Source organism: Zosterops lateralis, assembly GCF_965231275.1.
Source record: "Zosterops lateralis genome assembly, chromosome: 1".
Lineage (NCBI taxonomy): Eukaryota > Metazoa > Chordata > Aves > Passeriformes > Zosteropidae > Zosterops > Zosterops lateralis.
The window spans coordinates 104,948,255-104,964,813 of NC_139762.1; the positions used below are offsets into that span (position 1 = coordinate 104,948,255).

At 43.6% G+C, this 16,559-nt stretch overlaps 1 protein-coding gene across 1 annotated transcript in view; it reads right to left on the reverse strand.

Annotated features, from left to right (window-relative positions):
- The window catches only part of ROCK1 (Rho associated coiled-coil containing protein kinase 1), an 85,403-nt gene extending 71,431 nt beyond the window's left edge, over positions 1-13,972 (reverse strand). The window contains exon 1 of the mRNA XM_083859950.1: positions 12,921-13,972. Within this exon, the coding sequence (XP_083716076.1) occupies positions 12,921-13,013 (93 nt within the window). The 5' untranslated portion in view covers positions 13,014-13,972. The remainder of the gene's footprint in view (positions 1-12,920) is intronic.
- Between the last annotated feature and the right edge of the window lie 2,587 nt (positions 13,973-16,559).

The window sequence follows — 16,559 nt, forward strand, 5'->3', positions numbered from 1 at the left end:
GATCCAGGGGTCCTGGTCCATGGCAAGTTGAAGCTGAGCCAGCAGTGCCCTGGCAGCCAGGAGGGGCAGCTGTGTCCTGGGGGGCATCAGGCACAGCATGGCCAGCCAGGAAAGGGAGGGGATTGTCCTGCTCTGCTCTGCTCTGGGGCAGCCTCATCTCCAGTGCTGGGGGCAGTTTTGTGTGCCACAAAATTAGAAAGATACAAAGCTTTTAGAGAATGTCCAAAGGAGGGCCACAAAGGCAGTTCAGGGCTTTATGAGGAGCAGCTGAGACCACTTGGCTTGTTCAGCCTGGAGAAGAGGAGACTGAGAGGAGACCTCACTGCAACCTGCAACATCCTCATGAGGCGAAGTGGAGGGGCAGACACTGATCTCTTCTCTCTGGGGATCAGTGACAGGACCCAAGAGAATGGCATGAAACTGTGTCAGGGAAGTTTAAGTTAGGTATCAGGACAAGGTTCTTCACCCAGAGGGTAGTTAGGCACTGGAACAGGCTCCCCAGGGAACTGGCCACACCACCAACCCTGACAGAGTTCAAGAAGCATTCCGACAATGCCCTAAGGCACGTGGTGTGACCCTTGGGGTTTGTAAAATGTGCAAGGTCAGGATGATTCTTGTGGGTCCATTCCAACTCTATTTCTGTGATTCTATTAAAATAATTAAGAATTTGAAAGCAATGTATTATATTAAAATTTGTAACATTTGTAATATACCAACGAAGCAGTTTGTAATATACCAATAAAGATGCAATGTTAAACCCACTCACACCTGCCTTTTGACTTTAAATCTTGCTGTGGACATTGTTGGCTGTTCATGTTTGACACGTGTCCTTGTAGCTTGATGTCTGCTTTTTGAATACCTAATAGTACTACCAGTGAAATTTCTCTCCCCCTTAAAAGGAGCACAAAAAGTAATTTGCCTCCACATCATCAAACCCACAAATTGTGGGGGTTGGGGGAACTACTTCCTTATTTTAGATGCAGGAAGCAGAAATACAAAACAGCCTCACAAAAAGACTGAAGAAATCAGGATACTCTAACTTAAGACACATTAGGCCAAGCAAACAATTCCAACACCAAAACCATCTTTAATTATCGTCTTAGTAATTTCTCTACCTGCTTTCCAAACCTCATATTTGTATAATTATTTTAGACAAACAAGACTTCCTTCTCCACAAAGGGCACTTTTTTGTTCTTGTACCCTACCCCCTGCTGCACCATAAATGTGATCTGTTGTGTAAGGATGTATCACAGTTTCAAGGATACTGCACTGATGCTTCCTATTTACGATATTTTATTTACTAAGGCAAGAAGATAACGTGGCACACCAATTTTCATTTCACCTCCTGTCTTTTCAGGAGATATTTGACTGGTACTCAAACAAGAGGAAGTATTTAAATTTAATGACTGACTTTCCACAATGTCAACATCAAAAGGATAAAGTTATTAAAAAATAACTGTCAAGAATTAAGTAATTTATGTTAGGCAAATATCCATTGCACGAGTTTAAGAATTAATTCAAGATTATAAATTGACAGGTCTGGCATTACTGACAAAATAATTTTTGTCAGCTGCCCCATTTTTTACTTCTCCTTTTCAGATCGGAACAATATTATTGGTTTTACTTCTACTGCAAAAGTGAAACATAAATTATCTGAAGACTGAAGAACATAAAACCATGACAACAGACACCACCCTTCTGGATTTAAAAATTAGGTGATTCTTGTATTTTGCAGAGATGAGGACATGGTTAACTTGCCCAACTTAACCAGGTGCTCTTATGGATAACACTGCTTTCACCTTCTTCTGGATGTAGAAAGGAAGCTTAACAAATTTCTGTGAGCTGCACTTCATTATACCTGAAATACATTTGTTTAGCATGATGAAATTCAAGGGAAGCAAGATCTACAGAGAATTGTCTAATCTTAAGCATAAGCTTTAGCTCTAAATTGCAAATTACTTGATAAAGATTGTGTCTTTTTGCATTGTTATGGAAGAGGTTATGCTGATTCCAACTCCTCAGAAAAGAAAACTTATTTTGTAAAAACATCATATTACTTTTTAAAGTAATTCTTCAAAAACTCATGACCCTATTTCCTTTTTTTTTTCCCCACTTTTGCTAACCCATCAGCTCAGAAGACTTGTTCTTAAATTACGTGTAAGGGCCTATAAGAGGATTTATCAGTCAGAAGAAAGATTAGGATTTCAACATGTTTCTACAATACACCTTTGCAGAACATTGTTATTTCCTCCCACAAAATATGAGTGATGTAGCACCACTGTAAGGTAAATTTTTTGATGTTGAAACATACAAGAAAGAAAGCAAAAGATGTCCTGCTTTGGTAGAGTTAGTCAACCTCACAGGATAGCCAGATTTGAACAAAAACCTTCAGCTGCCTATTCTGGTTGAATCTGACACTGAAAAAACAGGCTTCTACTTACAGGGCATCAGAAACTTTGAAAGAAACTTCCCAACCTGCAAATAAATGGTTTTCATCAGCCTCTTCTTTTATTCCTGACCTGACTGGAATGAAATAGGGGGTATAAGAAGAAAAAAAACAAAACTCTTTTTCTCTCCTCTAGAATTTATGGTTGTCAGACTCTCCTTTCCCATGAACTTACCAAGAACTATGACAAAAACTATTCTTTGTATGAAGGTGAAGTTAATCTGACTCCTTTCTTTGCACAAAGAGCAGATGACCAAAGAAAAGAACAATGCAGCCATCCCAACTACTCCCTGATGCCAGCCAAAATCAACTGTACAGAAGGCAGAAAATCACTGAGGAGTTGTCTACAGTCCCAGACCCAAGCAGCTCCTGCAGCACCAGCACCAATTTTACCTCTAAATGGTATCTGCTTAAATACCAAGTCCAAACTACTAATGATAATAGTGTTATGTACACACTGCATTCAGAAGGACAAAAGCTTTCTTATCCAAGCCGGAAGGCATGTGAGGACAGAAAAGAAACAAAAGGAAAACACTTCAAAGATTCCTCTGACCTTACACTCGCCAAGAATTAGAACAAGAGAGACTTTTAGTCCTTTCCTTACTCAGATCCAATCTGCCACACAGAATCAATGAACAGCTCTGAGCTTGCAAGTTACGTGATCTAAGACCTTCTTTGTGTTACAACTGTATTCTTTAGACAAACAACCAGAATTCTCCTAAATACAGTTTTCCTAACAAGAGTCTTCACAGCTTGATTTGGAATCACATTGTGACTAGCTCTGATGATTTCTCTGACACCTGATTTTGCAAGTCAAAACTATCTCCAAACACTTTAAGGTCATGCTCCTTCCAAAAACCATATGCACAAAACAGTTTGTAAAGTATGAAAAGGCTAAAAATAGCCATGGGCATTTTAGTAAAAGACAGAAGACAAAAGCTCTTCCAGGAAACGTACTGATTTACTCACTACAGAGAAAGTCCAGCTCTTTAATGACACGTCCAATTATAAATCCAGTGTACTGAAAAAGAAACCCAAAACAACCAACCAACAAACCCACTGCTCAAACAAAAAGCAACCCAATAAAATACACAATTGCATCAATAATTCAGCTTTCACTCACAGGTCTTCATGGGCATATCTTATTTACATCAACCTCCTTGCTCCACAAACGTTGGCAACAACAGCCCCTCTTTGAAAAGCCATGGTGATTGTCGTCTTTACTAGCAGAGCAAAAACTTCAATTCTTATTGAGTCTACCACTTGGCTGGCACCACTTTTGGCCTTGAATTTCCACAAAAGAGGATATATAGCATGTAACAGCAGGTTTGAATGCTCCCAAGATCACCAAAAATTGTATCATTGTTATGCTGGCAATTGTTTAATTGCCAGTGAACTTAGTAGTAAATTAATTTGAAGGAGGAGGACAGCTACCCACAGAAGATGTATTAGAGCAATAAACAAACCATTGCTGAAGCAGTAGAACCACCTTCCCTCTTTGAAAGGGAGAATAAATTCTCTCAGCTCAATGCTGACAGGATTCTTTGCATGCCTACAATCAAAGCTACCTTTTAAGAAGAGATTAGTATAAAAACACATTTGTATAATCAGATTTCATAACAAAGAAGAGAATTCTACGATTCCATCTCTAACACTGACAGCAGTGCAGAGTATCAACACAAAGTTGTGAGACATCAGTATTATCTCTATTTTCAACCACAGCTTCACATCCTGCCTGGTATTATCCACACAAGGAAGCCTATGCAAAAAGCACAAGCCAAGTAAAATTAGCTCTCACTGATTGTCCTATCCTCACCTCACTCCCCCCTGAAGAATCTTCCCCATCCACTCCTACTTGGTTACCCCCCGGCTGGAGAGGTTTCCTCCCCTCTCAAGTACTTAACAGAGTCACTGCACACTTGTAGCCAAATGAGCTCCCAGATCTAAACGGTGGGATTAACCTGCTGGACTGTCATCCATACTCCAGGAAGATGGTGCTTGTTGTACTGGCACCTTGCACTTCAACTTCTCTGAAGCCGAAGTTCGAAGCTGAAATCTCTCCTCTGGAGACTGCCTGAAAACTCCACAGGCAGTCTCCCTCCTCTTTATCAGTCTCTCAGGGACAGGCTCCTGTCACATCAGTATCAAAAAGTCTTTCACATTTCCAGGCCAATAAGGAAGTCCCACCCAGCATCCCTCACTGCCTGTCAGGAGGAAAATGATCTGTGTACACAGGTACAGAAAACACAAGGCTACATAATCATGAAAAACTGAAGTGGGACTCATGGAGTGCAAACCGGAGATCACAGCAAGGCATTCACTCTCTTTTCAGCTCCAACAGAAAAATCCTACATCTGTTTCAACCACAGTCACAAATTAAATATGATCTTATGAATTCACAGCAACTGATCCCTTAGATACAAATCTTTATGCTTAAAATATCCAAATCTACAAATGTCTTCACGCAGAAAGGTCCTCTGGTCTTCTGTGAAAAATTATTTGTGCTAGAAATAGATTTACTGAACAAGAAAGCCAGAACTCTGCAAATAAATGCCAAATGAGTATTGATGACTTTTCTATTTAGTTTTGATGAATTTTATTTTCCCCCGTGTGAAGCATCAATAGAGAAAGTATTCTTCTGAGAAGTGGAAAATTAGAGGTTGCCCAGAGAAGTTGCAGAGTTGTCAAAAGCCTTCCTGGGCAACCTGCTCTGCCAGAGCAGGGGCATGAGGGACCCCCAGAGGTTCCTTCCAGCTTCAATCATTCTCTGAAAAACACATCATTTGTACTCAACAACACACTATTTTCCCACAATATATGGTAATAAAAATTAAGAAGGCAGACTTCTAAATCATCATCCTAAGTCACTGATTCAGACAAAAGAAACAAACGATCAAACAGTAGCCAGTTGGAGATGAATGCCCAAATCATTGTTCCTTCACACTTTCCCACTGGAAATAACCATTATGGCTATAATACAAGTTTCACTAACCATCTGCTGAAAAATGTAACATCTCCAACCACAAAACAGGAAAAAATTTCCTAGCTGAAATCTCCAGATGTCAAGAGAAGCTTCTGGCTTCCTCTTCTTCAAAAAGCACATTCCAGATGACATATTTAGTTTTGTGTAGTCAGGAGTTTTTTTGGCCGTTATTTATTTGCTAAAAATTAAGCTCAGCCTCCACAGAAACAGTATTTTCACAGCAGTGACTACACAGGAAAACAGCCATCATCTATTAATGCATTTTCTACGTAGATATCTCACATCAACTTTTCCTCTGAATATATTCATACCTTAGCATTTAATACATCTGAATATAGTGCAGCACTGAGTACTATGCTGCTATTAAGAGAAATATAAAGACATAATTAGTCAATCTTTACATAACTACTAGAATTCGAAGGTTTTTTTCTACGTGAATATTATGACTCATGAAGATCTGTAAGAAAAAACAAGGATGTGTTCCATTTGTTTCCAGTTCAGTTATAAGCTCTGCAGCCCAGACACACTCAAGCTAGAAACACTTTTAGGTAGTTCCAATCTAGAGTCCAAATTAAAGCCTTAGCATGTGCAGTGTTTCCTACAGAGGTTTCCAAGCATTAGGTCCTTGCATCACCTCAGACCATGCAACTGACAAAAAACAAGAAAACCTTCACGTATTTTTGAGATCTATGAAAGAAACAGTACAAATGAATGCATATAAGAAATATAAGAGAAGCTAAAATAAAGAAATCTGCAGTTGGACTTCAATTAGGATCTACTTATAAAGAGATCTTACATACTGTCCCCATGACAGTCTTGTTGTATAAATATTGACAGGGAGTGGCAACCTTTCAGTTAGTGAAAGCCAATCCTTTACAAGATTTTGAGTATCAGAGTAGACTTTGACCCGTGCTCCAGCCAGAAGCTGGAGCTGATCCTGTGCCAGTTCTCCCTTACCAAGGTGGGCAGCCAACCCAGGCAAGCAGCTCCTGCTGATCTGGACAGTCTCCAGACAGCTGGAACTGAAGATGCACCATAGCATCTTACACCCTGCTGATGCTGTGCAGAGACACTGCAGAGACATTTCTACCCTGCTGACTGCAGACTGCAGCACAGGCAATCCAATCATCTCAGCACAGCAAAACAACGTGGACAAGAGAACCTCCAAACCACTTTTCTTCCTCTCAAAGATCCTGTTTCAGCATTTGTTCAATCACTGTTCGCAGAATCATTTAGGTTGGAACAGACCTATCAGATCATTGACTCCAACCATTTCCCCAACACTGCCAAAACAATCACTAAACTGTGTCCCTGTGGGCCACATCTACACGTCCCTTCCAGGGATGGGGACTCCACCACTGCCCTGGGCAGCCTGTTCCAATGCCAATGTTCCAGTGTCAGAGTTTTCCGCTGCACGTGGCTCCCCACTCCTCCTGTTTGCTGTCCATGCTGTGTGCCTTGGTGTTAATTGGAGTGTTAATTTCAGCAGATTGCTGAGGAAGCCAAAAGATGGTGTTATTTGCATCTGCTTTAACTGAGCTATAACTGGGTGTTGCCTGCATAGTGCCTGCAGTTTTACCAATATTGTCTCATCATCCTTCTGGCTTTATTGCTGCTGGAATGACTGGACAAATTAAGGCAAAGACAGAAAAGTTTTCAACCAGTCTCCAATTCTGTCCTCAGAGAAATAAGTTGTTTTTCAGTATTTTCATTTGGAACTGTAATTTCTTGTCGACAAAGGAGTTTTGATAAATAAAATCAAGCAACATCCACCAAAAAAAAGATTTTAATTACACGGTTTGGGACCTCTTAAATTCAAGATAAACATCCTGTATCAAGACAAACAACTCAGTGTTCTTTGCTAAGAGAACTTAAAAGCTTTTTATTTTTATATAGTACTAAAGTATGACCTAGGGAATTCTGCTAACAGCAACTGTGAGGCTCACAGGATTTCTCAGCATTTATTAAGTTCTCTGTGAGTGGCTCCTGAAGCTATCACTGTCCTCAAAGTCAAAGATTTACAGACCAACAGGTTGATTTTCAATTTGACCAACAAACAAATTCCAGGTGTTTCCCTCTTCCTTCCCTCAAGCCACAAAAAAACCACTCTATAGTTGCCAGGGAAAAGGACATTGTTTACAAATATTTTTACTTTGTAAGAGCATTTATAGCTTAGTTGGGTGTTTTATTTCTCTTGTTGAAACGTGTCTTAACATCAACTTCCTATTATCATGCCTCATTAAAACTTTTAGTAGGAAAAAAAAATAATTACATTCCTACACAGCCTCTAGTTTTATCAGCAGAAGAATTGGCATAGTTAACTATCAATTCCTCTATAAAATCTACCATACACCATGAAACAAATGCTAACATTTTGACAGTTCCACATCTCTACTGTTAAATTTCTAAAGGCTAATGTAATACTAAAAAATTCTTGAGATGCAACCCAAAATAAAACCCCATTAAGTTACTATATTCTCAAAGCCAGCTTAGAGTTGCATTTTACCTTTGACTAACATATCAAGATATATACTTTATCATTAACGTAATATCAATCTTTATATTTCATAATCCATAGTGATGAGAAATAGTAATGTTAACATTAAATAGCATTATTATTAATATTAATTGACACTAGCATTAATAATAATCATTAGTTATTTTTGCATATAAAGTCCCAATATGGTAACTTGAAGACATGGAATTGTATCTCTAGGTCAGGCAGAAGTCTTACTTTGAATCTAAATACAAATCACAGAATGGTTTGGGTTAGAAAGGACCTTTAAGGATCATCTAGCACCAACCCCCTGCCACGGGCAGGGACACCTTCCCATAGACCAGGTCACACGAAGTCCCATCGAACCCAGCCTTGAACACCTCCATGGATGGCGTATCCACAAATTCTCTAGGCAAGCTGTTCCAGCGCCTCACCACCCTCCCACTAAAAATCTTTTTCCTCATGTTCAATCTAAATCTACACTCATTTCAATTTAAAGCCCTTCCCTGACACTAACAGCCCCTGCCAAAAAGATCGTTCTCTGACAGATGAGCCAGAAATTCACACAAAACCCCCAAGTCCTTCTCCACAGGGCTGCTCTCAAACCATTCAACACCCAGCCTGTAGTGATACTGGTCAGACCGCCCCAACACAACTGCAGACCTTCCACTCGGATCTGAAGAATGGTAGGAACATGTCCAAGGAGATTCTGTCAGTCACGACAATATCCCTTACCTTGAACTATCTTCACACAACTTACAGAATTCTGAAGCTGACAATCAGCAAATGTTCATGAAGTTCTGCTTCTTGAACATACACACACACACACACATATATACAAGAAGCTTCATTAGCAATCAAGGAAGCTTCTCAGATACCAAACTTTTCTAGCACTTAATCACTCAGACTTTAAGAGCAGAGCTAGTGTGGTTTCAGTCAACAGTGATTTCGACAGCTATTCTGATAGATGCCTCTAAAGTAAAGGTACTTTGAGTTATTTACTTATTTACTTTTTATTTATTGCTTTTTTAAAAAATATTATCCAAATCTCTAATCACAAAGTCTTCAGAAGTGCTTTCTAACACATTTAACAGAAGGGAAATATGTCTAGTAGGAGATATCCAGAACTCCAAATCCCAAAGATGAGGAGATCATCTTGCCATTTCCTATGCAAGACAGATGAACATGAATTAATCCAGCTGATGAAACAGGCCTAGGAAAAGCAGGTGAATCAAGCTCTGTAGCTATGTATTTTTGGTGCAACAAAAAAATGGAAACATCTTCAGAGTAGATAAAACAAGTTTGTGATATGCAGAGTTTACTGCTGTCAGTTAATATGAAGACAAACTGCTCAACAAATGAAATATTTGACATCTTTGAAGATTAAGACCACCAAAAGTGTGACGTTTTTAAAATCAACTATGGGAGTAATTGACTAAGTACCTGAATAATTTTAATATTATATCGTTGTATATAAAGAGAATATATATAATAACTCAAGTGCCTGTATAAACCATGAAAACACTCTTCATGAGTTTTTACCTGAACAGAGAGAAACACATTTTCATGAAAAGTTACTAATTATTTTAGAATCAGAAGCATAGGCAATTTCAGGTCAAAATGTCACACATCTGCACACTTACTACAGCCCTTACCTCTCCACTCTTCAAAAACTGAAAGCCCATAAACCCCAAGAATTTACTAAAACACAGGTTCATTCCAAAAACCACTGTAGAACAATGCTCACTGAATACTGCTTTTCAGTGTTTAAGCTCATGAGACACCCAGCTCAAGTTAATAGTTAGTCACTTACACTGTTTTTGGGCCTGCTCAGCACCCCTATGGAATTCAGCAGGATCTGACCACTGCACACCCCACAGTGTGAGCACTTCTCTTAACACAGCCTTCACAGTGTTATTGTATCTTTTGGGAACTATAGGACTCCTAGTGCCAAATATTTTGAAAAAATGCACTACATAATGCTGTGACACATTGTCTACACTTAACTCAGGCTTGAGCTTCCTCATGCCTCATCAAAAAAAAAAAAAAAAAAAAAAAAAAAACCCACCACACAGTTTATCTATGATTCCCCTGCCTCGTACTAAATCAAGTGCATGGAAGCCCCTTTTAAAGAAACAAACTTAGTTGCAACTTAAATTCATTTTCTTACTCTTGTTTTTTATTACAGTTGCATAAGAGAAAACAGGAAAAATAAACACCTCTCCCTCATGCACTTGGGCTCTGTAAATTTCCTTCCTGTAGCAAACCGAACTTACAAGGCCCCTCGGTGTGCCTTTTCCGCCTGCTCGGCTCGTTGTCAGCGCCCTTCTCCCACACCTTCCTGACACGGTAACGTATCTTCCTCTGTGGCAAGCCCCACCCCCATCTCCTTCTCTTGCAGTCCTCCTAGTGCTTCACATATAAATTTAGAATCTTTCTAGCATATATAGCTTATGACATTTACAAAACCCAAAATGGCTACAAAGCTGATTTGAAGGTTATTCCATGTCTTGCCTGTTAGTCTACAAATGGCACAAACTGATGGGGAAGAAAAATAAGAACAGAAGAAAAATGAAGCAAAGTTAGAGGATAAAACCATCCTAAGAGAAGCTAACAGCTTTGCTGAGACTTTTCATCATACAGCCAAAAAAAAGGCTTCCTGAACCTAAATGAACCCAGCATTTAACCTATACATATAGAATATCACATGCTGAAGTGTCTGTGTATCAGCTATTCATGTATTTCCACTCAGATAAGCACAGACAGCTATCACCTTTGCTTAGGAAAAGTCAAAGCAGTTACAAGGAACATCAATGCACAACCTTAACCAAAGGTAAAAAGTAATTTAGATTTTTAAAGTTTTATTAGAAAGAATTTTTGTATGTAGTCTGATCAGAAAATACGATTTTACTTTCATTTTAAGTGTCTGTCAAATTTCCCTCTTTAAGTCTTGCAGGGAGGGAATGGGGAGTTAATTTCAGAAGGTATTTAAATGCAGATCAATACACCTACACCTAAGCATTTCTTCCTTGAAAGCATATCCATACAGATTTTAATGGATTTGATATATAAGTAGTATTTTGGGCCAAGAATGACACTTGTAGTGTTTATCATCCCATTAAGAATGAGTGTAAAATATTTAAGATGCTTAGAAAATGTTAGGATACTTAAATTCTTCTATAGAAAAGAACTCAAGAACGAGTGAAACAAAGTTAAGTCCAGCCAGCAGGAAGACTGATATATTGACCAAACACATACAAAGTCAGCTTATGAAGTGATTTTCTCAGAAGCAGCATTTTCTTTTTTAATTGGTAATAGTTTAAGAGAAATTTCCTAAAAAATTGTCACTTCAAAGGACCTTAAAGTCTGTGATGCAAGCACATGTTCTAAAACTTTCAACAGGCATGACAGGAAGCGTCCCAGCAAGTTCATTCCCAAACTGACTACAGCTTAGCTCCTAATCACAATTAAGATAACTGAAATGGGGCAAATCCTTAAACTGATTATAAGATTAAGGAATACGGTTAAAGATACTACCAACTGCACATCTGATACCTGCCAATTCCTTCCTATCACTGCAGGAAGGCCCCCATAGAACGGCCAGCACTTAGGTACATACTAGCACACTGAGCCACGGTTAATGTAAACCTTGGACTCTTATCTGGCTCAATTCTTGACAGCTATCAATAGAACTGGCTGTAAAAATGTCTGATTAGTCTCGAGGTATCAAAATTGACACACTATATCCTGAGATCCAGAGGTCTCCTCATTAGCTGTGGTTCTAAGATGACAGATAGGCAAAGCAGCTCAAGAGAAGCAGGTTAACTAGAGGATGCAATGCTGTTTTCCTTTGTGACAGCGGCATCCACCACGCTCTGCTTTCATCTACGTTTGACCTGCCAACGCTTCAGAAGCTCACAAACCTGTAATAAGCTAAAGAGAGTAAACAATATTGTGAACTTGTACAGATTCTTGCATTATTCTTTTAATCTCTCCACTGCCTTATGCTCAAGCAAGCTTTCTGCCAAGAACCATGCAGCAGAAAATGAAGAATGACTATTAAGAGCTATCTCCACCCCCACACCTCCCTTCCCTTCCAACCCCAAATGTCAGAGTTCATACGAGGAACAAATTCATTTGTTCCCCTCTCTGACAACAGAAAGCCAGGAAAAAAAAAAGCACACTAAAGAACTTCCATTACTTGCTCCAAAGAAAATAAGCCCTCTACTTCAGTGTGAAAGCACAAATTACACTTTGGTACTATTTATGGTCATCTCTAGGCATATCTAAGGACCCAGAGGCATCCCAAACAAATTGGTTGGATTTGGCACGCAGTTTACTGAGGTACTAAGTGGACTAAACGAGAACTTAAAAGATCATACAATTCTGTCAATCAGCCACCAAATGACGTTGGTTGGTTTTTCATCAGGAAGCGTGATGGTTTTCTCTCCTATGATGCAATTGTAACACTGACAGCACTGCTGAGATCCAGGTACGATCAGAGACACAACAAGCGAGCAGCCCCCTACTCCCGGCCTAGCACAACCACCAGTTTAAAATGTATTTAAACCCCTGCCCCCAGGGGCTTAAAGGGCTTATTAATCGTGTTGTACGCGACTGTCAGCGCTGCAGCGCTTAACCACAGCATAACAGGACCTCAGTCTCGGAAAAAGGTGTTGGAGACAGAAGTGGCATCGAAGCTATGTGAAGTCCTGTGCTCACCAGAGGAGCAGCACTGGCGAATTCCCCTTTGTGGGCAGGCTGCACCGCCCCTGTGGCAGCGTGCGCGGGGCGGGAGATGACAAGTGCGGGGCAGGGCCGGGCACGGCCCGCTCTCCCGGCACATCCAGCACCCCCGGCCCAGCGCCCGGCAAACAAAACACCGGCGCGGAGCCCAGCGGGGCGGTGACTCAGCCCGCAGTGCAGGATTCGGTCCCACAGGGTAAGGAATTCGGGGAGACGTGACCGGGGGCCCATGGGCGCTCCCTACTCACCAGCAAACAGTCCACGTTCACTTCGGACTTGGGGTCCTTCAAAGTCACGTCGATTTTCTCAAACCGAGACTCAAAACTTTCTCCCGTCGACATGTTTCCGCAGATAAAAAGTTTCCCTTATTCCAGAGCAAAGTAAGGTTAAAAAAAATAATGAAAAAGTAAAAAAAAAAAAAAAACCACCAGTAACAGGCGAGCACAAAAGAGAAAGCAGAGCCTGTACGAGGCTGAGGAAGCGCCTCCCGTGAGATCCCTTCAATCACAGAAGTCTCTGGGGCCAGTCCCCGTCAAGGGGACAGAGAATCCAAGGGCGGCCCGCAGCAGGCGGGGGACGGGGCTGCTCTTCCCCCGCTCCTCCAGGCACAGCTTCCCGGGATGCTCACAGCTCCGCAGCAGCAGGTTTCCTCTCCCTCCCTCCTCGGCTCGGGCCCCACCGTCTCAGCATTCCCATTTTCCCAGCCGGGGACGCCGTCCTGGGATCCAGCGTAGCGGTCCCTGCTCCTGGCCCTGCTGCTGCTGCAGCGCCGGCGGTGGGTGCCAGGATCCGGAGCGCGCCTTGCTTTCCGGTGAGCCAAAACAACAGAAAAGGGGAAAGAAGGAAAAAAAAAAAAGGGAAAAAAAAAAAAAAAAAGGGAAAGGAAGAAAGAAAAAGACAAAAGTCTGCAGGCACACCAACAAGGCACAAATAGATGGAAAAAAAAATAAAACTTGGGGGAAGCCTCTCGGCGGCGTGTATCAGCGCCGTGGGGCCGGTCCGTCCGTGGGCAGGGGGCGAGCAGGCGGGGAAGGCACCGGGCAGTGCCCCACAAGGCACCTCACCGGCGGAACGGCCGCGGCAGCATCTTCCTCCCTCTCCCTCCTCCTCCTCCTCGCCGCCTCCCGCAGCTGCCAACGCCGGCTCAGCCCGCCCCTCTCCGCTCCTCCGCCTCACGGACGGGAGGGCAGCCCGGATCGCCTCGGGACCGATCGGAGGTGGCGGCGCGCGAGGAGAGGCGGGAAGGAGGCGGCTCAAGGGGAGGGCAGAGCGTGAGGTCCGGCGGCCGCAGAGAAACCTGCGAGCAGCAGCAGCAACATGTCCGCCTTCCTGTTTGAACAGCCGGGACGGGCCGCGGGCGCATGCGCGGGGGGAACGGCTCCGGGGCGGGCGGGGACGGCAACGCGAGCTGCGCGCGCGGGCACGGGGCGGGGGCGCGCGCCTGGGAAGGAATCTCAGTCCCCGAATGAAACGGATTGGAAAAGACCTCTGAGACTATCCAGGCCAGCCTGGGGCCGAGCACCACCGTGTCAATGAGACCAGTGCCACATCCAGCCTTTCCTTAAACACCTCCGGGGACCGTGACCCCACCAGCTCCCCGGGCGGTCTATTCCAGTGTCTGATCGCCTTTTCTGTGGAGAAACTCCTCCTGATGTCCAGTCTAAACCTCCCCTGGCGCAGCCTAAGCCCGTGTCCCCTGGTCCTGTCGCTTGGGCCCGGGAGAAGAGGCCGACCCCGGCTGGGAGCAGCCTCCCTTCGGGTGTTTGTACAGAGCGATGAGGGCACCCCGAGCCCCCTTTTCTCCGGGCTGAACACCCCCGGCCCCTCAGCCGCTCCTCACGGGACACGCGCTACACATCCTCCACCAGCCTCGTTGCGCTGGTGAAGCAAAAAGCTGGTGGAGGAGAGCGGGTGGGCGGCCCCGGCCCCGGCCCCGGCCCCGGCCCCGGCCCCGGCCCCGGCCCCGGCCCCGGCCCCGGCCCCGGCCCCGGCCCCGGCGGGTGTGACAGGCCGGGGTCTCTTCCGGCAGCCGCTGTCTTTGTGCGCCCGCGCCCGCCCGGCGGTTCCGGCGGGAACTGCGCCGAGCCGATGTCCTGCCGGGAAAAGCGCCCCTTCCCGGCGCCTCCTCGTGCCGTGGGGGAATGTTGCCGCCCTGTGTCCGCCCCGGCTCCCCGGAGGCGCCTCAGCGCTGGTGGCTCCCGCCCCCTTGGCACGGCACGGGCACGGCACGGGGGACAGGTGGCGGCCAGGGCCGCCCCTGGAGCTGCTTTGGTCTTCAAAAGCCAGGCCCTGGGCAGCCGGCTGTGGGTGGTCCTGAGGTGAGCCCTCACTGGAGATAGGCCAGACCCATATGGGCGCAATCCTGTGCCATGGGCTCTGGGATGATCCTGCTTGAGCCAGGAGATTGGACCCGACTACCCACTGTAGTACCTCTCCAGCCTGACCCATCCTGTGATTCTGCAGTTCTGTACTGTCTGAGCAGGGGCACTGGAGAAGTCTTGGCCTCCGGAGGTCCATTTCAGTGGCAGCCACTCTGCCATCCTGTGTGTCCAGGGGAGGAGAGGCCAGCTCCTGCAGTGTCAGAAGTTCAAAGCATTCCATGGTTTATGTCCAGACAAGAGCCATGTGCAAGGTAGCACATCAAACACAGAATAGATACCAGCACTAAATATGTAGCTTGTGCAGCCTGTGTTGGTGTTTCCAATTGAAAGCTTACACTCAGACCACAGCAGAGACCTTTTCCTCAAAAAAGGAAAAAATCACAGAATCTCTTAGGTTGGAAAAGACCTCTGAGACCATCCAGGCCAACCTCTGATGGAACACCACCATGTCAATTAAAACGTGCCACTAAGTGCTATGTCTAGTCTTTTCTAGAACACCTCCAGAAATAGTGATTCCACCATCTCCCTGGGCAGTCCATTCCAATGTTTAACAAGCCTTTCTGTGAAGAAATTCCTCCTAAAGTCCAACGTGACCCTCCTGGGCTGAGACTCGAGCAAAGTAATGATTTCAAATATTACTGGACAGAGGCCACTGTACTGGTTCAGTTCTTCAACTTTGGCTACAGTTCCATAAATGGCAATGGCATTTTTACAGAGATCACTATAAATTGCATAGAGATTGTCAAGTCATTAATCTCTGGTCACTGAACAGTTGCCAGTAGCAAACCTGAATCATTAGCACTATGAGTTATTTTCTATGTCATGGTTAGGAAGCAAATTCACAGCCAGGTATTAGAGCATTTGAGCTATTCAGTCTTGGATGTCAATACCTTCTATCTTCCTTTATTCAGAAAAAATAAGAAATGGCATTCTACATTTTGCTTTTTCTTATCCACAGCTCACTGCATCTTTGTTTTCATTTTCTGCTGAGAAGTATGTCTAGTTAAAGCAAAAATACAGGCTACAGCAACATTTCTTGCTCTCTTCTTTCGTGCTGGCTACTACCACAGTCCTTTGATTCTGAGGGTTTGGTTGCTCTTGGAAATGCAGATGTTCCATTTCAGCAACCACAGTCCAAAGAGAACATTTCCGCAAGCTACAGGGTGTAGGCTTGGGATCATTTCATATATGATGCAGTAAGTAATTTCTAAAATACACAGAAAATGTTTCTTGCATCTAAAGCAAGATAAAAATCGTTATTAGAGATACAGAGCCTAATTCGCAGTGCTCTTGGGCACCTGATTGAGGCATTAGGGATGATGCCAGGCCTCAGCAGGGTGATTTGAGGCAGCTAGGTGGAAACAATGCAAAATTCATGAGCCTGTAATAGAGTACTGAAGAGGAAGCCTGAATCTGCAGCTCAGTGGGCAGGATCACCACTGTGATCAGCAGGTGCCATTTATATGTTTTATTCAATGTCTATGGGAAAACTTACAGGTACCCTTG